At 37.0% G+C, this 21589-nt stretch overlaps 1 protein-coding gene across 2 annotated transcripts in view; it reads left to right on the top strand.

The window, feature by feature from the left end:
* The window catches only part of NFATC3 (nuclear factor of activated T cells 3), a 75025-nt gene that overhangs the window by 5811 nt on the left and 47625 nt on the right, over nt 1–21589 (top strand). For both annotated transcript variants that reach the window (XM_074913742.1, XM_074913741.1), the window contains exon 2: nt 11024–12155. In XM_074913742.1, the coding sequence (XP_074769843.1) occupies nt 11024–12155 (1132 nt within the window). The remainder of the gene's footprint in view (nt 1–11023; nt 12156–21589) is intronic.

Here is a 21589-nt window from a genome sequence, read left to right as displayed (position 1 = left end):
GGGAAATTTAGTTACTATAATTTTATTTTACAAGCTAGTGGATGCTGCTATCTGTGCATGTAAAAGATTGACACATGGGGACACAATGCAAATCAGTCATGGGCTGTGGTTATATAATCTGCTGATGGAGGGGAGGAGGGAAAACCAAACAGCTGCATCTGACCAAAAATAGAGGGTCTGTAACAAGAACCTTGTGACTTTGAGATAACTTAGAGACATTGAGGAAGAACCAAAGGAAAATGTGTATTAAAGTCAAATCTGGTATCAGTGGAGTCAAGAGGTGCCTGGCTATTAAGAGTAACAGATTAAGATTGTAATCATGGGAAGATGATGTGTTCAAATATGTTGTGTTTTTTCACAGTATGCTGGCTAAATGAAGGCTTGCCGATTTGGATAAAGCTTGACCAGGACGAGACCATTGGGAAAAATACCAAACTCTCTTGGGTGCTGTTGCAAAGCAGTTGTAGTTGCACCTGATCTAATGTCATAACTTTTATGGTTTGGCATATGCTTCTTGGATCACTACACAGTGCATTGAGAATCACTATGTAGTGAGTCACTACGTAGTGCAGGGATTTGAAACCGATCCCCAGTTTGGCAAAATGTCACTTTTGTGTGTGAATTCATAGTTGCACTTCACCCTCTGTCCCCTTCCCTCCCATCTGAATTATGGGCACGGTGCAAATGAAAACAAATCCTGAGAGCTGGGATGTGGGAGATAGGGTACAAAAGCATTTGTGCTAATGCTTTTATCTCCTATATTTCTGAAAATTATAAATAAGCTCTTTTTCTTCAAAGTAAAAAGTAGCCCCCTGCTTTAAACATGATGGGATTTTTTTCTTTTGTTTGTGTTGTACAACTGCAAGCAGTTTATCATATCCCACCTGAAGAGTAGCCAAATAAGTAATGTCACCGGGAATGTGTGAGAAATGAGAGTAGATTGAGCCTGGCTCAATAGTAAGCAGCAGTTCGGCTGTTCACAGCAATAACGTAAATACAGGAGTTGTTGCCTAAAGCTGCCCTAGTGGGCCAGGGAAGTACATGGAGCAGACTTGGCAGGAAGCCCAGCCTGTAAAACAACATCCAAGTTCTTGCATTTGTCCAGGCATGCTATGGGGGGTTCGAATGACAGTGGAATTTAAGATGAGTGAAATGATCAGTAAGGCTAAGTAAAATGGCAAGGCAGGAGCAAGCTTATTAACAAGCCAACTTTCTCTTCTACCTTGAGTACGCCTGTCTTGTGGGTATTCTTGTGAAATACTGGCGAAAGAGAACATAAAAAATTTGTGGAACTGTTCAAAGTCATTCAGAGAAGATGAGCTGAAATCTGAAAAACTGCAGAACTGGTTTGATAAGCAGGCTCTCAGGCTGTGTTGTGGCCTGCACATCTCATGAGCTAGCTGAACTTAATCATTTACGTGGCTCTTCTGATTAAATGTCTCAGTGGCATTGAATGCTTGTGGTTACTTTTCAGACAAAGGACGATAGGTGTGATAGAAGAGAAGATACTTCTGTCAGTTTTCTTTGGGAGGCCCAGTCCTCATTTTTATGTACCTGGGGGAAAGAGAGAAGAATCAACTTTCTGGGGACCTGACTACAAACCCATGATCTTTCAGCAATGAACTAATGAAAATAGAACTTTGGGTTTAGTTTAAGTTTGTGTTTGTTATGTTGTAGTTTTGTTGGGTTTTTTTTTAAAAAGCAGAAACAAAAAGTTCATTTGAGGCTTCATAAAAGACATCTGTATGTAGAAATGTGAGCAGGTACTTAACAGCTAATTTATTACTCCCAGAAATGTAGAATCATATTATTCATATTAATATTAAGATTAATAGCAGTTGCTTGTTTTAAAAATGGTTTCTCAGACAGAATTTCAAAGGTTTTGAAGATTAGCCATCACTACTAAAAATGAGAAATACTTTTAATATAGCAAAGTTGCTGGATGGAGTTGGATTTTTCTGTTTTTTAACAGGTTGGTGGAGACGTTATTTTCAAAATCTTGTGAATATTCCTTTTTTGTATTTACTCTTAGGTCCTTTCAAACCAAGATCTTTCGATTTTCTTATGTATGAGGTTATTCACAATTGCAGGAGGCAAATAACTTTGAATTCACTGCTTAATCAGTCTTCATGCTTTAGTGGCTGGTAACTTTGCTTTTTAGGAACAAATGCTGGGAGAAGTGTTTATTTAATCCCAGATTTTAGTTTTTTTAAATGGTTTTGGTAAATAGAAAAAATGGGAAGACCACTTAGACATAGATTCAGTGATAAGCAGCATTTGTACAGTGCTGGAATTAGGACTGATTGTAGCTGGGACAGGGCACAAGCTGTTACCTTCTAACTAAAGCTGTTTACAGAGTAACTCTTTGTATCTTCATACCCAAAATGAAAGCATACACTAAAACCAGAGTGACAAGCTGATAACACAGTCAAGGTGCGTGTATTAACCATTAGTGACAGTGATTCACTGCTTTTGATGGCTGCATAATGGGCTGTAATAATGTCTGCAATGATTTATAGCTGCTCATGTGTATCATAGTTGCTTTCTAGTAGTTGTTCTCTAAATCGGGAACAAAAAGGAGATGAGATGGAGTAACTGTATGATTACAAAAGGCTTTAACGGTGTCATTTAGGATAACTGTACTCAAGTGACAAGGCCACAAGAGAATGTGTACTTGAATCTGAAGAACAACTAAGAAAACCTGTCAACATTTTGTATTTTGCATAGCTTCTTTAAATTAGATCAGAGTACCTATGTATTTCATCGGTGTAATTTGTTAAATTTAGCTTTTTGAAAGCAAAGGCTGCTGTCTTTCCAACTGCCTAGCTTTTTTGGTTGGGGACAGCAGGTTAGGCTAATAAAGTACAGTAGGTGGTGAAACCTCCACTTCTGCTGGAATAAATGCAACGTATTTAGGACTCTGAAGAGATGCAAAGTTGCAGGGCTTGCATGTGGCACAGTCATGAGGCATGCTAATATGTCTCCCTTGTATTTTGTGGGATCAGTTTGAAAGTGGCTGAAAAAAGGGCATTCATGCTCTGCTTCAGCCACCCCTTTCTCATTTGGCTGTTTCATTCCTGATTCTGCCTGTTATGCTTACTGTGTTACTGTGTCAATCTTAGCAAAGTGAATTCGAGGTGTTTCTGATTCTACATTCATGTGAGCAGCTGGGAAAACAGGAACGTTTCAGATTATCATTCTGGCTCATTTCAGTTCTTTGATGTGTGTGAGTTTTGCGCACCTGAAGTCTGCATTAAAGCTGTATTATAAAATACATTGGTGAAAAGCTCTAATATTAATGATTTGAAATACTGAGTTAACTATATGGTAGGATAGCCTGCTGTGGAATGGTTTGCCCTCTGTCATGTTGCAGAAGTACAGTGTAATTTTGCTGAGGTGTGAAGAGTTTCAAAACTAGTTTGTTCAGATAGTATCAGTACCAGTTCTCAGCCTCTGTGTCATACTCTGTTTGATAAACAGAAAGAAGCATGCCCCCATTTTGGTCTCCCCTCCTCTTACTGTGTAACCTCTCCCCACTCGAATTTCTTGCCTTGGTTTATTGCATTCCTTTTCTACCAATTTTCATGGAGACTCTAGCCTATGTCACTGTACTCTTCTATAAACTACCCATTTTCTTGCACACTCCTGTCTCTTGTCTTGTTTGCTGTGGCCCTACTTACACATTCTGATCTTGGAAACTTGGGTTCTGCTCAGTGTTTGGTTCAGGAGGTGTCTCTGTATAAAGGAGGAGGTTGCTATCAGCATGCTCACTGGTGTTAGAAGTTGACCGATGGTAAAGGCCTCCATGTAGGTAGGTAGGTGAGGGTTCAGTTTATAGGTACAGCATCAACCAGAACTTTGAATAACTGGAGATCCTTTTATGGAGTCCTTTAGTTTTGCTCCCACAAAGGAAGAGTTAGGCTGTGGATAATAAATTGGCCTGCAATACCAGGAATCTAGACCAACCTTCAGCTGGCAAGTACAGCACATAATTCCCTTATTCTCTTCAGTCAGTATTTGTCTAATGTCCTCACTTATCTTTGCGATCAGTCTTCTTCCTGTGGATCAGGCACAACACACCAGTTTTGGAGTGCCCAGTCTTGTCCTGGTTCCCATGTCTGCACATACCAGACACCTGGGGATTGCAGGGCTGCAGTCCTTTCACAGATTATAACTGATGATACAGAATAATGTACTTCATCCTCAGCACAGCAGTGACAAATAGGCTGTTAATACTGTATGTTAGTAACTGATGCATGGGTGTATTGTGTCCTTTTAAGAATCTCCCCAAAGGCCACACTGTATTTCTTAATATCTCTAAACTACTGGGTTGTGTTAAGCTGACTTTCTGTCTAACACTGCATGACAAATAAGGCTTCACCAAACTGGAGGGCAACAGCTTCCATTTTGTCTACAAGGGTATTAGGCAGTAAAATACTATGCCCTCTTGAATGGTGTGCTCACAGAGGAAAAAAAGGAAGCAAAGAGGAGCCATAGAACTTAGAGATGTTTTTAAAGCACGAAATAAATATTTTTTTTTCTTTTAACCTGTTATGAGTGTTAATGAATAATCCTTAAATACTGAACCACAAGCTCTGTAAAGTTTTTTCATTTAAAGTCATGCTTCATAATCAACCAGAAATACCAGGAAAGCTGGAGAAGGCACAGGTATAAACACTGCCTAGCACTTCCGGTTGCTATTTTCTGTGCTTGTAACTGAATTTAGAATGACTCATTCTTGTTGAACCTTACAGTTACAAGCTGGATTCTTTACCTGCTTTGTATATCACTTTTTATCAGCATATCTCAAAGCACTCTGCTATGAAAGATTCTGAGAAATTTTTTTTTTTAAAAAAAAGGAAAAAAAAACCTCAGCTGAGAGTAACTCCATTTGCTGCAACAGAAATACCTAATTTTCTGATACGTGCTTATGGCTTAAGCAGATGCATCTGATTTTCATGTTTATTTACTGTTTTTCTTATATGCCAAATAAAATGTCATGACTGTTATTTCCCTATTTGGTGCTTTGGGGTGAAGCTGGGTGCACTCTAAGACAGCCATTGTAGTTTAAACGCATGCCAAGCTGTGGCCTAAGGGTGTAGTTGCATGTTACACTTCTATTTGAGAGTGAAAACACCTGCAGTTCTTGTCCTTGTTGCTCGTTTCTCCCCATGTCCTAAAGCTTACCATCCTGTCCATTGTATACATACAGGTGTTTATGTTAGTGCACTGCAAATCTTATTACCAAAATCATCTGGGTTAAAAATACCTCTTCTCATTTCCCCTCCTCCTTTGTGTGTGAGTGTGTGTGGGAGGGTAGCTGCTGCTGAAAAAACCATGTAGCTACGCCCTAAGAGCCACTATGTTCTTATTTTATTCGATGTCAGTTGTAAACATTTGATATGCTCTATTATTATTCTCTTGCTTGAACTAGTGCAGCTTCATTATTCTTCTGCATTTCTATTGAGGATAATAAATTGTCATCCAGACTAGAATTTGGAAGAGACTCATTGACGAGCTCCCACTGTTGAGAAGATTGTTTTTCTTGTACATTTCCAGTATTCTTGCTTAACACAAGAATAGAAGTGAAATTCTGATGAGAACAACAGAGCTGCCTCTGGTGTACATGATTGACAGAAGTAAAATTTATTTTTATCCTTTTTGAGTAATCTGATATGACCATGAAATGGAGCACAAAACCACTGAAGAGAGAGAACTGCTTTGTAAAATGACAGTTGTTGTAAATAATCCTTTTCTGAAAGCTAAAACTTGCACTACTGTTTTGTGTGTTGGTGAACTTGGTCTACAAGGATGTGTTTTCCCCCTTTTCCAACTTGCTACCTTAATTGTTTTCACAATTTATACTTTTTAGTACCATATTTGGTGGCTTACTGATCAGTTATACTTATAACCTAATGCATTGCTGTGTGTTTTAGGGGGTTTTTTGGGTTGTGTTTTTTAAGTTGGTGTTTAAGCTTGTAGGAAGTGTCTCTGCAGAACTTATAGCTTGCAGTGGAAAACTGCAGTTAAATATCCAATTTTAGAGCTTTAGTGTGGTAGTGTGCCAGCAAGAACTCTGATTGTCTTTTTAAGTGCACAAAAGGAAAACTATGACTATTGGGTGTTGCAGATACTTTGTGAAGATTAAGACTCCTCTTTCATCCCAAGAAATACATGAATTGATGTGAATCAGTAGGATAATGAAATCAACAAATGGAGCTGCATATTCTATTTGCTCTTATTTACAGATATTTCTGTGGCATTCTTTCCAATACCATCGTTTTCAGAAGGAGGAATTGTAACTCTCAGAACTGAAAAGCAGAAGAGGCTGTTACTCTTTTTAAAGTTTGGGAGTGAAGACAGATTATATGACTTGCTTGAGAACACACAAGATGACTGTGGCAATGCTCAAGTCTTTCCCAGTGCTATTTAAAGGACTTGATTACTGATCCTGTTTTCACAGCAGTATTTTTATAAGACCTAGGTCATGTTGCGTTTTCTTAGTACCTTATAACAACTTCTATTGTCTGAACCTGTTTGTTTATGGGCTTACAAACATAGAATACTAAAGTGGTTTGGATAATTCTGGCATGGGGCTTGTGTTCAGACATTTGATAGTAATTGACCTTCCTTATGTGGAGAAATTGGGCTCACTGCACAGCTGCACATATGCATGTGCCAGTACATCATTGAGGAGTGAACAACTGGTGGGCAAGCATTATTAGTCCTGAATGCGTAGTCTGCTACAGGAAATAGCAAGCAAAATGTACTTTAGGAGCAGTTGTTCTGGATATTATTTAACCATATTCTCCAGTTAGACGGTTAGCAGCTTAGAAAGGGATGAGCCAGTGTTGATTTAATACTGAACAGAAGCTTCTGTGAACTAGCGTGTTTCCAGACAGTTGCAAATGTACATTCAGAATGACAGACCTGGTCCTCATGGATAAAGGATGACACCGATGTAAGATTGCAGTGGAAGTCTGCAGCTTTATGTAGCTTATGTGCACTGTGTGAATATAGAGCATCTGCTAGCTTTTGTGATCCCTCAGTAGTAAATCTGATCTCAGCAGGGTGGGGAAGTCGACTTCACTGAATTTCTAAAGACTCAGTGGCTTCTCCATGCATGGTAATGCTAAAAGTCCTAAGTTAAAACGAAGTTGAGTTTCTTTCTATGCTAGCTATCCAGAAGACCTCATTTGATTGTAAAATAAAATTTGTTGACACAGTTCTTGTTCTTAGCAAATATTGACTTGTTTTGTTTCCCTGACTCCTTTTAAATGCTTACTGGAACAAATAAACTATTAATACTACTTCTAAAACTGAAGTTCAACTTATTGGGATGTAATTCTTCAGTACTTTTTAACCTTTTATCTAGTCTAGTGTTCCTTACTCTGCGTTGCTATTAACTTTGTTAGCAATTTACTTGGCTGACTTTACTAAAGCCAAAAGCATTTAACACACCTGCCTTTTCAGGGTCATGGCAGACTTTTGATGTGAATGGCACTGCTTCTCTTGGTCTTTGAATTTTGCTGTGTCTGTCATATCTAGCATCTCATCCCCACATGCTTGTGGTAGTTTTTATGTTCTACCTTAGTAATCTAACCTAGTTTCTGTTTCCTGAATACTTTCTGGTATTTCATGGTCAGTGAAGGCCTCATGATTTGACCAACTTCACTTTACCGTCTTTCCTCCCCCAGTAGGATTGTTGGGATGTAATAGCTCTCCTGCTAAGTAACCAGATATCCATAACTCTGTTTTTTGCCTTGGGCTTCTCCATAACTTTTTGCCTTTCACTTGTGTATTGCGAGACATCCCTGAGTTTGTTTGCCCTCTGGTTTCTTGAAACCCTGTGTTGGATATTTTTTTGAGCTATTCTCATTCCTTTCTATCTTAAGGGTTGTCAGCTGTTTGTTTTTTTTTTTATTATTTTTTCCCCATTTCTTTCACCCAAGTTATATTCATCTTTGTATGTTTACTAGTTCCTTCAAATTGGTTAGAAGGCTCTTCCAGATTGGATTTTCTCTACAGTCTTTAATAGGACAAAAATAATTATTGGTCTAGTAGAATTAATGACATGATTTGTAAAGGTCTTAGTAGTTAGTGCTGTCCTTTGTATGAGCAGCTAACAGGTTATTTTAATGCATGCCTCTAAGGGGGAGGATTTGTGTGTGCAAACTAAAATAAGTTTACCTGTTTATTGATGGTGTCTGAAAATGGTTTGGGTGATTTAGACTTCAAAATATATTGTTTCCACAGTCTTAAGCATGCTTTTAGGATTTGGTGTTCATTAGATGCGTAGTTCCTACTCTAGGTTTCTAGCTTCCTGTTTTTTGAGTGTATGTGTGTATGCTGCTGGAGAGGTGTAATGGGAGAGCACGATGCCAAACTCTAGAAGTTGTTTGTCGTGGAGAGGGACCAAAGAAGCCTGAGTCAGAAGAGTGCTCTCCTGCCTTCTCCATCTCTTGCCCAGTTCTTCCCAGCTGGTGTTGATAATTCTGTGTGAGTTTGATCTTCCACCTCAGCTCCATGAAATTTAAATTTTGAATATGTATCTGCTTTTTGTAAACCCCAGTGACATTGAAAGTGGAGAAATTGTCTTAAATATTTTAAGATTTCTTAATTATTGCTGCAAGAGAAATAAGGCTTTTTGCAATGGTGAGAGTTTTAGCACAGTGTCCTAAAGCTATTACTGACAGTAAATGGTTACACACCGGACTTGAAGACTTCCAGCTGTTGCTTTCCTATAACATTTTTTTATTATTTCAAAATTTCTGTAACTGTTCTAAGTTTTGAATAGCTGGATAATAGCTTTGTTTTAGGATTGTCTTTTTCTTCCCTTTACACTTCTAATACTGAGTTAGGAAACAAGGACATCTGTGATCTTGCATGTGAATATATGATAGATGTGGGAAACTAACTACTGTCTGCATTTCATGTTTTGTGATGGGGAAACAGCAAAAAGAAAGGCTTCCAGACATTAAAAAAAAAAAAGTTTGTTATCCTTAGAGAAAGGATATGCAGTTCTGATAGTGTTCAATGTAGTGAGCTTGTGTTAATTAGTTGTATGATATACAAAACAGTCCTTCCTGAGTATCCTAATCCTTTTAGTGTGTGCATATTTAGAAATTAACCTATACCCATATTTTGTGCTCTTAACAGTTAATGATATATATAATATATATATGATCACACAATGCTTATAAAACTACTTAGGACTAGTCTTAAATGCAATTTTGTGCCTCCTTTAATAGATAGATTACTAATAGAGCTCTTCCCTGCCCATGAATCTTCTTTGGTTTTGGTTTGTGGTGTTTTGTTTTTTTTTAAAGTCTGAATAACATAATCTGTTCCTTGGTAACAATATGCTTTATCACCATTTGAAAATGCTTCCTTGTAATTTCTGAGATGTTGTTTTGTTTTCTGTTTTAGTTAATTTTAAGCTGATTACAATTAGTGAAACTGATAATAAAATGACTTCATTAACATACTAATTTTTTTCATTATGGAAAGGCCTAAAATACATGGCTTCCTGTCTAGATATTTTATCTGATTATGACAGACTAGACATTTTAAAACAAATATTAATATTCTACTGATATTCAGAATAAAAGCAATTTTTTTAAAAAGAGCAAATACCCAAAGATGCAATTAATGTCATCCAGTCTGGATTTATGGAAAATAATTGCATGAACATGATGTCTCATTGTTACATTTGACACAGGAGCACTTCAGTTTGCAGAAACATTTCTGCTTTCCCTACTCCTGAAAAAATACTTCTAAAAAATAAAAACCCACATGCAAAGCACTAGAAACTATAACTTTAATGATGTTGTTAAATGTTAGTGATGGGTGAAAAGCTCTCAAAGTGATTCAGCATTAAAACAAATTACTTGGGTTGTAGAGCCAATATTGTTAACAGGTTTTGAGACTAATTTCAGTGTCTGATGGGGACGGTCCAAGTACGTTTAATTTCATTTGCTAGGAGAGGATAGACTAGTGAACTGCCTGAGGTCTCCTGGTTACTTTCTATCATTATAGCCGGAAGGCTCTATTTTACAAGGGACAGTAAACAAGAGTGGAAGCATAATGGTTACACAATAAGAAAAAAGCTGTTTTTTACTGTTGTTTCAGACAAATGTCTAATACTGGCAGTTAATTCAATATCGAGAAGCAGGGCAAGAAAATCTGCTTCAGTTCTGTGAGACAAAGCTGCTGGTTTTTGTAACTGGACTTGCACTCCCTCTCAATTGCTTGTTTTTCTTTGGAATATTTCCTGTGTTTTGGATAAGTTAGTGAGATCTGAGAATATTTTGTTTTGTCTTTTTTTTGCTGAATAACTTGTGCTCAAACTTTGTGAGACTGCACTTGAAAAATGCCATTCTGTGGGACAGACACTTGAGAGTTTTCTAAGCAACCAAGAAAGATCTTTGGAATAAGATCCTTCATGTCTTTAACAATGTTCTTTGTTAGACATCTTTTGATTGCATGTTTTTAGTTGTTTATAATCTTCATTGAAGTTTGAGTCACTGTAAGATGCTTTCTAGTGTTAGATAAATATTACGTATGAGATATTCTGGTGCTTGTAGGTATTGACTAGGGGGCTTGCAGAAAGTATCCTACTCCTATTCATGCCAAAAAATTTTAATTTTTAATGGATTATGATTAAAAATGTTTAATTATGAATGGAATGTAGTTCTGAAAAATAAAGTTTGAATTGAGTGTTTCATCTTAGATCCCTTCAAGATTTTAAACTAATTTTCTGTATGTATTCAACCACTGAAGACATGTATAAACCGTGGAATCTGGTTGAAAACAATATTTATGACAGAAAACTATGATGTAGTCATAGTTAGCTGTAAATATGGCTGGGGAAAATGTAAAATTAGGAATTAGCTTTATTTTGTGTAGCTAGTGCAATGGGAAATGTCTGGGATGTTGAAAACAGGCCATACCTGGGAAACAAAGGGTTTATGGCATTTTTCACGTATTGCGTTCTGACTGTTGTTTTTAATTTCGTTTTCAGATCTTGAGTCAGATGACTGTGCGTCCATATACATCTTTAATGTAGACCAACCATCATCCTCTGTAAATCAGCCAATTTGTATTCCTCGTCATGGATTGCAGTCTCACTCCTCTCCTCTGTCACCACCAACAAGACTTCAGAGTCATAAGAACTATGAAGGAACTTGTGAGGTACCAGAGTCCAAATATAGTCCACTAGGTGGACCCAAACCCTTTGAGTGCCCTAGTATTCAAATTACATCTATTTCACCTAACTGTCATCAAGGGATTGAAGCGAATGAAGATGAATTGCACACAAATGGCACAGAAAATGAGTATATGGAAAGGCCTTCACGGGACCATCTCTATCTTCCTCTTGAGCCATCATATAGGGAATCATCCCTTAGTCCAAGCCCCGCCAGCAGCATTTCTTCCAGAAGTTGGTTTTCAGATGCTTCCTCTTGTGAATCCATTTCCCATGTTTATGATGATGTAGACTCAGAGCTAAATGAAGCAGCTGCTCGATTTACCCTTGGCTCTCCTTTGGCATCTCCTGGTGGTTCTCCAAGAGGTCCCAGTGATGAATCTTGGCAGCAGCCTTATGGATTTGGGCATGCCTTGTCACCTAGACAGTCTCCCTGTCATTCTCCTAGAACTAGTATTACAGATGAAAATTGGCTAAGCCCTAGACCAACATCAAGGCCCTCATCGAGACCTACATCCCCCTGTGGGAAACGCCGACACTCCAGTGCTGAGATTTGCTATGCTGGTTCTCTCTCTCCTCACCATTCTCCAACTCCATCACCTGGCCATTCTCCCAGAGGAAGCATAACAGAAGACACGTGGCTAAACGCTTCCATCCATAACGTACAAGGCCTTAATTCTGGCCTTTCACCATTTCAGTGTTGTACAGAGACTGATATTCCTCTAAAAACAAGAAAGACCTCAGAGGATCAGACTGCCACTTTATCTGGAAAAATAGATATCTGTCCTGAAGAACAGGTTAGCTTATCATCGTCCCTTGAAACTGCAGTAGATGACTGCTCTGGATCTCAGCACACATTGAAAAAAGATTTGCCTGGAGACCAATTTCTTTCTGTTCCTTCGCACTTTACCTGGAACAAACCAAAGCCTGGTCATACTCCTATATTTCGGTGAGTGATTAGAAAGTCTTTCCCTCCCACTTTTCCCCTCCTGTGCATCTTAATTAGAAATATAACAGTGCTTATGTTTCATTACGTTTTATTTTATATAACAGTACTTATATTTCAGTGATGCATTACAACTTCTTAAAGACGACAACTTGCAGACAGGTAGATGATATAATTATGAAAAAGCAAGTTAGGACACCAAATACCTATCTTTTTTATTTTAAAAACACAGTAGATGCATTGTAACATAGGATTACTTTTATTTAAATAAAGTTTGCTTGCATACGTGCACAGAGCCCAGCTGAATCAAATGTCTGCAGATTGTGTACATTGTGCAGTTCTGTCTAATCTGAGCAGTTAACATTTTAATATAGCTAAAGAAACCTGATTTACATGATTTTATAAAACTGTGAGACCACAAAAGAGGTGCGGAGTTTATTTGCTTTTGGTTTTACTTGCTGCTTTGGGCTGACAGGAATCTAGAAATAGAATAGACAAAAAAATTTGCATGCTATACTGAAAATCATCCAGAAAGAATTGGTTTCTGGGTGGTAGTTCCAAGGGTATTTCCACCATCATGGTGCTGAGTTAAACTAGCTCTTTTCCTTTTGTAGTCCTGTCATGAAGCTAGCAGGACGATTTGTGGAGGCTCTGAAGAGGGAAATAGTCTTCTTGGGGGGGAAAAATTCATCCTCCTTTTTATCTGTTACTTCTTAGATGGAGCAGTTCTGTGATCTTTCCAACTATTATAGCTTCTGGAATCACTTTGCCAGTCTAGTGCAGTGGATGGAGTAGAAATGATAACTCCTTAAGCAGCACTTCTGCTGGGTGAACAGATATTGTGATTACTGAGCTTGTTTTCCATTTGATTCTTGAACCTTTTTCTTCCTTTATGAGGTTTTAAAAGTAAGGGGTAGGGAGGTACTGGGAGAAGTGGTAGATGTTTTGTACGAAAGGTATCTGTATAAAAGCCATATTATACGTTTAAATGTCAGTGCTTTCATGGTAGTTTGTACTGATTTTAAAATAACTTTGATTAAAATAGTATCATTCTGTCCACGAGACAATCCTTGAGATTTGCTCTTGAAGGATGTAGTGGATGAAGCAGTTCCTCTTTCTTCTGGAGGTGGGGAAGATAGGGTAGGATTCTCCACGCATAGACTTTGTTTTGAAAAAGGCAAAGCTGAAATCCTAGAAGTTAATGATAAAATATAGTGTTCTCATTGTAAAGTCATCTTTGAAAAGCACTTGGTTTTTACACTCTGTATTTTGAATTTTAGAAAGAATGGCTTATAAAATATTCATGGTTTTATCATTTTTCTCCTTGCTACCACCTCCTCCCCCAAAATAAGTGAAGCAAAATAAAGAAACAAGTGTTTCTGACCAAGCTTCAGAAATGCCCTATAGGAGGCTTTTTTCCCTGGCTCTGAGAGTTTTAAATTCTTAGCAGAAAACTGGAATTAACTGTTGCCCAGTAAGTTAAGCTTACTGGAGAGGTACTCTTTTTGGGGACCTCCCTCAAAAGCACCATGTGTTGAAAAGTGGCTGAGGGCTTTCATGGCAACATGCTAGCTTTTATACAGTTCCCCTTTGTATAGTGGCTTTTTCCAAATTCAGATCTCATTCTTGCATCACTTTAACATCTTGATGTTTGTCCAACAAGTCATCAGGAAATAATACAAGCCTGTTGAAAAAAATGTTTTAGAATACCTGCTCTTCTTCTCTGTCAGGTACATGAATATTCTCAGGACTGTCCACCTTGTGGAATACAGAAGCACTCAGTCATCTTTTAAAGATTGCTATAGCTGACCCTTCCCATGTGTGTTTTAGGCAGAGAACTAATGGAGAAAACTGAGCTGTAACTTCTACTGTTGAGTACCTAAGAAGGAAGGTGCAAACACAAATGGATGAAATATGAACCAATACTTTCAGGGTACAGTGAAACATCCTTAAAACAAATGGAAGATAAGTGAATCATAGCTTTAAGAGCTTCCCAAAGGGTAACTTCTAATGGGTACTACCAAATAGATGTCAGCATTCATCCGAGTTCATTGTTAGAACTTTTCAGTTTTACTGCTGAACGTATCCTATGTGTTGATAGATAAGTGTCACACAGAAGGCTCATTTTTATTAATACCAAACTTCTGTTTATTTTAAAACTTAGGTTTTGTATAAATTCTTTAGAAGTTATCAACTAGCTTAGATTGTTAATATCCAAGTATATTTAAACAGTGCTTATTCAGCCATTTGGTCACGTCTACATGATTGTATAAGTGCAGATTTTAGTTTCTCCTCTCCTCAGAGATGTATCAGTTTTGGTGAGTAGAAGTTTGGTTTGTTTTTTCTTCTTTAATGTCCTTCCACATAACTGTGTATGAACATTAAGCTTAACAGTAAGACACAAAGCTGCTAGTTGGAAAATTCTGTTTTACCAGATCTGAAAGTACTATATTGACAGATACATTAACTGTCTTGAAGGGGGTTTTTTGTATTCTTTTGCAGTCTTCTCATCTGTTATTAAAGGTGTTCAGTCTGTTACTAGAATCTTTTCATTCTAACTAAAACAATGATCACTATTTTTCCTTAATTTGTGTATTTTGGAATTGCATTATATTTATGTAGGATACTCAGCAATCCTAACTTGGCATTTCTGTTAGCTCACAGGCTAACATAGTTCATAGAATGTGAGCACTACTGAAGGGTAAAAGCACATGAACAGGATGGGCTGTGGATCAATGGTTCCTTTGTGGGATGACCAAAATAGTTACAAAAATGGCTATTCAGTCAAACCTGCTTCCTCTTGTAGCGGGGAAAACGGAGTAAAAGTCAATTTTACTTTTTTCCATTAAGAAGTAAAAATACTTTTTAAATGTCAGAATTTATTTAGAAGCTGGCAATGAAGAACTTCTCTAAATATAAAATGGGCAAACAGGCAGAAGACAATAAAGACTACACCTATTCACAAGTAAAACTAAATAAAATATTAAGCTGTATACATTTGCTGCCAAAAATGTAGTCTGACTATTGAATTAGTGGCAATAGCTGCATCCTCAGTGAAATGTTGAATTACTTAGTGGTTGTAGCCTGTTCCACAGGTGCTATGAGAGTGTGTATCTTCAGCATGTTAAAACATTTCATTCTGACATATAATATTTTAAAATTTTGGCCCTTATAAAGTAGGGGAGACAAATTGACTCTTCTTTTATGAATAAAAATAAAATGCAAGAAGATCCACTGTTCGTTAAATAGCTTGACAGTGACCAAAAGTTAGCACCTTAATTGTCATAGTTATTAATTGCAATTTATATCTTTTATTACATATTCTACATAGCCATACATTAATTGTAATATAAATTACAATATATAATACAATTAATACACTTTTTAAATGTCTTGATTGTCTTGTCAAGTACAAAGTAGTGCATGAAGTAAACTGGAGTATTGATTCCAAGCATATGAAGTGACTCTGACCAGTGTGCACACTCAACTGTAATATATTGACCCCTGGTAGAGGTAGGGAGAACTTGCCTCTCATGTGACATGGCATGAAATGTGCAGCTAGCACCTTCTTCTCTGAATACTATCTAAAGTTTTGTAAACCTGTAATCTAGTTTATCAAGTCCTGACTGTGTTTTCCTTCTTTATTCTGTGTTCAATAAGTGTGCAATACTTAACAAAATTTAAAAACGTGTAACATACTTTTGAGCAATTTAGTCGTATTTCAGATGCCATCCAAACAATTTTGTTAGGTGACAGCTTGTTATTTGGTCACAGAAACCCATATTCTGCCGGTGTGTAGCACATGAAAAATGTATGTGTATTATGTGCCCTGAGTCCTATTTTTGCTTCTTTGTCAAAGATAAGGCTGTAGACAAGTGTCAATGGACAAATGATGCAGCGATTCCTTTCAAACAGGTTAAAAGGAACTATTAGGTAGTGTCTTCTATATCTAGGAATAGTGAAGGTATCTATGATGATGTCATTAACCAATTATCTTGGCAGATGAGCACTCATTCAATGGCACATTAAATTGGTCATTATACAGATATTCAGCAATTAATTATTTGATAATTTTATTTACTACATTGTTACTTTTGTTATTTAAGATACCTTTCTTCCACCCCCAGCCTCCCCCAGAATGATGGATAAGAAATGGCTTTATCTATGTGTCTCATGTTTCCCTCATCTCCACCTGGAAAATCCCTTTTTTGGAGGGATTTTAATGTAGTGATAGTACATCTGACCTACCCATTTGGTTATTACCGCAACATTTCATGAAGGTGCTGACTTTATGACTTTTTCTTGCATATCTAGTGATGGAGCTTGAGTTTTACTCACAGAAAAAAACTCAGGTGTTTTTTCATTAAACCTCATTAAAAGATCTATTTCTAGGCTTTTGCATAAAGTTATTTCAGATTTATTTATTAAATGGATTCTCTTTTTCACTCCTTTCCCAAATTCTGTACTGGCTGTTGGAATGTAAGCATAGATGCCTGAAGTTCACTTTCTTATACAGATAGCCTATGTCAGTATAGGTTATAAATAGTCCAGAAGAATACCAGAGAAAGTGCTTCTTCCTAGAGTCTATTCATATTCAAATATCTGAATGTGATCTGCTTGCTCACGCTGAGGCACCATCTGAAAGGAGTTAGTATGCTCATGTGAATTATCTTAAGTGTATCATTAAATCTTTGAAACTTTGTGAAATTTCTATTTAGTAGGTATTTAGTGAATATTTCTGAAACTGTATAATATTGGGAAGCTCTTCAAGACTTACCCCTTTTTAAAAATTAAGATTTTCTTGTTTAGATTCCAGTCAGCCTTCTTGAGTACAAAGCTGTTGTATTAGGAAGATGAGTAGTCAATAGTATATTGAAGTGATATGTATACTTGTTTTACAAAAATTAATGTTCTCAGTTACAGTGTATATAGCTCTTCTGGGCCGATCCATCTCCCCTGAAAGTGGTTCACAGTTGTAAGATTTCCAGAAAATGAAAAAAAAAAAATTCAAACCAAACAAGAAAAACCTACCAAGTCTATTTTACAATACTTTTTAAAAAACTTGATCAAGGGGAATAAAAAGAGTATTAGGGATGACCCAGAAAACATCTACTGAGCAATCAATATAATAATACCTTTTGGTGAAGACTTGTCACTAAAAGTACTAAGAGATCAGCAACATCTATGGTGTTAACAGCTGTGGTTACATTGTTCTGGAGTTAACAACCAGCACAGACGTGGCCATTACTGATGCATGGGGCATTTCTTTAGAAGAGTGGTCGGTGATAATGCAATGGAAAATGATGGAGGTTCTGTTATTTTTGCTTTTAGGTTTGTTGGTTTGTTTTCTTTTACTTTAAACTTAATGACTTTTCACATGAATGCCTAGTGGAACAGTAAATTTTAGGTTCTATGAAGTAGATCTTGAGAGTCTCATTTGTGTCTCAAGCAGATAGGCACTTTGCAGGGTAATAAACTTAATGATTTTTTTTTTCTTTTTCTTTTTTTAACCCCTGAAGTATTTGATGGGAACAAATGGTGCTTTTGTGTCTGGGTAGATAACGAGGCAATATTCACTAATGGTCAAAAATCTTGAAATAAAGCCTAGTTTCTTTTACTGTGTCTTCCCTTGTGGAGGTCTTAGAGACTTGATTTAAAAACTGCTGTATGAACTGATGTTTGTCTTCAGACTACAATGGCACAAATTTAATCTAGAGCACTGAGAAGTGACAGTATCAAGTAGTTTCTTTGTTCCAGGGGTGATGAACAAACAGGCTTTGATAGATGTATTTACAGCTCAGGAATCTCTTTAGTGATGGATACATAATGACAGTTTGACAGTATTTTACCTGCAATTATCTGGCAGCTACTGCTGGAAACCAGGATTGATGACAATGTTGCTTACTGTCGCAGGAAAAAAATAGTTTAAATAGTGGTAGATGGTCAAATACCGTGAAAAGCTTCTTGCCTTGTCTGAATCCTTCTCTTGGAAATCTGGGGAGTAGAGAGAAATAGAATTATGTTCCATTTTTAACATAACTATTGGAACTTTGGTCTTAATTTTAAGAAGAATAAATCTTTCAATGTGAATGGACTATAGGCAAACTTAGTCTGCCCAGCACTTACCATATTATTTTGATAAATAGAAATTAACACCAGCTGTGCTACCTTAGCAAAACTTTAAAGTTAAAATATTTGCAAATAGCTGACTTTGAAGATAAGGACCCACTTAAGTGAGACAAGCAAGAGAACTTTGAACCTATTAGATTTTTCATAAGCTAGGCTATCGCTGTAATGTTTACACACCATTAATGAGTCCAGAGAAATTCAGGTAGTGTTTAATGTGGTACCTTTGTGCTGTACATGTGAATCGGCACTCTACCTTGTTCTGAAATGATAGAATTTAGATTTTACTTGGCAGTATACTATCAATACTCTGAAAGCATAGTTAACTGTGGACTTTCTAGTAGTAGAACAGTGATATTTTTGGCGTAAACAGTATTTAAAAGTCTACTGATACGCCAGTGTGGCAATTGGATGACCCTAAAATTCTTAATTTCAGAATTACTCCACCAGGGAAAATGTTGCCTTGTTCTAGGTAGTGAGGAGCAGCTACAGCAGTATGTTGGCTCTACAAGCATTCTTGAAAAGGACTGTAGTATTGGGTCATAATTACAGTTTGAGATTCTTAGGGGTTTGCTGAGTTGCAACATTGACTTGTCACAGGATATGCTGTTGGTTAATCTCTGCAAAAACTTGGGTGGAGGAGAAAATGTGGAATATCCATTGTATGGGCAGTGAGCTTTTTCCCTTTTGATGTGTTGGGAGGAGTTGTAACTTTAGTGGAAACTTATTTTTGCTGCAACTAAGAAATAATAAAAAGAGTCATTCCAGGAAATCTGTGAATCTCAACCAATGAAGGAAATAAAAACTTTCATAAGCATCTTGACATTCTAGTGGGTATCTTCAAAAGGTTATTACTAGAGTTAATGAATACAAAGAGGCAGGAAGATGTTCACACAGAGTGTCTAATATGAGTTCTTCTATGGGTTCCACCTGTGCTCAGATTTTCTAAGGAGTCTAGGAGAGCATTAGACTAAAACCCAGCTAATGGCATGTGTGCTTCAGCTAAGGTACCAGAGTTAGCAGTTTACCTGCACAAATCCCCAGCTACTTGTCCAGTAGATTACCCAGGAAGAGTGCTACAAATGGAAGGTAACTGTTTCAAGTTTTTAACTGGATTGTTTTTAGTGACTCTCATGGGCCTTGTTATTTCTTCTGTCCCACATGTACTGCTGTGGGGCCACAGTCAAATGCAAACAGTCAGTCTTTGTTTCTTCCTGTGTGAGAGGCATAGTCAGCCCATGAGCTAGGCCCTGACTTCTATAGGTCTGAATACTGAGGTCTGCATGGACACATTTGGCTGTTCTTATGCTGAACATTAGATATTTCCTCATCGATTTGTGCAGCCTCAGTTGGTTCTGGCTTAGAGGTAATGATTGCAGAAGAACATATCTGTTAAATTAATACTGATAAAATTATCACTTCAGTGATAACTTTAAATGCAGTGGCTTCTGCTGAAGATGCTACTGAAGCATTCCTTCTTTACTTCTGAGTTTCCTTTAATAGCTGCTGTTCTCTGAAGTCTTTAATCTTGATGTGATAGGAGTCTGAGCTTTTGGAGGCTTGCATTAATCGGATTGTAAAACTCTCTTGGTATTACTGGAAGAACATTTGTAGGTTTACAAATTGGTGTTGTTTCAACAGTGTGATAATATTAATGAAAGTTTTAGAATGACTGTCACTCATTATTTCTGTTTCCTGACATGTGATTTGGTGCTTTAGCAGGTTATTGCATTTTTAGTAAGTTTTTTGCTCATTTAAAGAGAAGATTAAAATAGAGAAACTTCTTTAAAAGACTAAGTTACAAGCTACTGTATCAGTAATTTGACTATGAACTGAATAGAATTTTGTAATGAAACATGTGGAAGTGTGTGCAAAGTGTTGCTTCCCCATCAAGTCTGAAAAGTGAGGGGGCTTAAATAACAAAGATTCTTATTTCTCTTAATCTTTGAATCTAAAATGAGTTAGAAAAAAAACTCAGAATCAGCAGCTGATCTGGATTCTGGGTTGTGAATGCCAAGTTAGATGGCTTTATTGATAATGCAAATGCTATCATGCTGTGTGTAAGCTGGGGGAGACAGAAATCTTTTTGTAACCCCAAATTTTTGCTCATTTCTAAAGTGACTGAGCTTCTTAAACATGTTCCAGGTATTTTAAGAGTAATGCAGCACTAAAGTTTGAACTTATGTAAGTTTTGAACTATCAGAGATCACTGGAGTTCAATGCAGTTTACAGCTGATAAAGTAACTGATGAGTTAAAAGTCTAGGAGTTTTCCTGCTGATGCTCACCTAGTAGTGTAGACTAAACAATATTTTCTTGAGAACAGATCCTTAAATGCAGTAAAGTTATCAGCTTCAGACTTATTTTCCCATAGCCAGCATCTGGTACAAAAATAACATTTCTACACATTGAAAAGTGTTCAAAATCTATGCAAACTTGTTACCTCTTGCACCCAAATGCTGACATGATTCTTCTTATTTGATACCGATTTCTGTGTAGTAAAAAAAAAAAAAAAAAATAATTCCAGGTGTTTGTAGACTGTATTCTGATTTTTAAAAAAAATTTAGTATCCAGAGTTTGTGGGTTCATGTGACTTTCAGAAGGTGATAGTACTGGCTAGGAAGTTCCCACTGTGCTTCTCTCCCACTAGTTCTGTTTGAAGAAGCTGTAATAGACAACTGGGACTCTGGTAAATTAACAGGATTCAAAAATTTACCTTTCAAAATGAAATAAAGTTAGATCACTGATCTAGTTCAGTATGTATCTGCACAGAATTTGTCTCAAAGTGAAAGGGTGATGTGGAAGCAGAAATACACTAAACTGATATCCTCACAGGACAGAAAGGTGCATGACAGTGTACCCTAAAACTTTTTAAGTTTCCACTGCTGCTGAGAAGTTGAGGGTGCTAGAGACAGCAAGAAAAATACTCAGAGCAACAACAGTTTGGGTATCCAACAGAAAACTCGAAAGGGAAGCAGCTGTAACTCTCTAGCTTGCTAAATCTAGAAAACATCCATTTGGTGCAGCACAGCCTCAAAGGCCATGTAATTTATTTGGAGGACTGTGTTCTGAAAGCTTTCAATTTTTTTTATGTTTTAGGCATCTACACATGTGTTGTGTGCTTGCTTGCTCTCTCATGCTGGTATTTTCTATTTGTTTTCAAAGAATGACAAAATCTTGAGACTCGGTTGTTTTCTTGTCTCCATGTTTGTGCTAGTATTCTGACTATTTTTTTCAGGAGTCTGATACAGCTTGTGCCACGTTTTTATTAGTTGCAGAAGGAGTAAACCTCTCTGAGAGGCTGTATGGAGAG

The sequence above is a fragment of the Athene noctua genome, chromosome 9 (assembly GCF_965140245.1).
Source record: "Athene noctua chromosome 9, bAthNoc1.hap1.1, whole genome shotgun sequence".
Taxonomy (NCBI): domain Eukaryota; kingdom Metazoa; phylum Chordata; class Aves; order Strigiformes; family Strigidae; genus Athene; species Athene noctua.
Note: the sequence above shows the minus strand (reverse complement) of the source record. Positions and strands in the feature narration are given on the sequence as shown.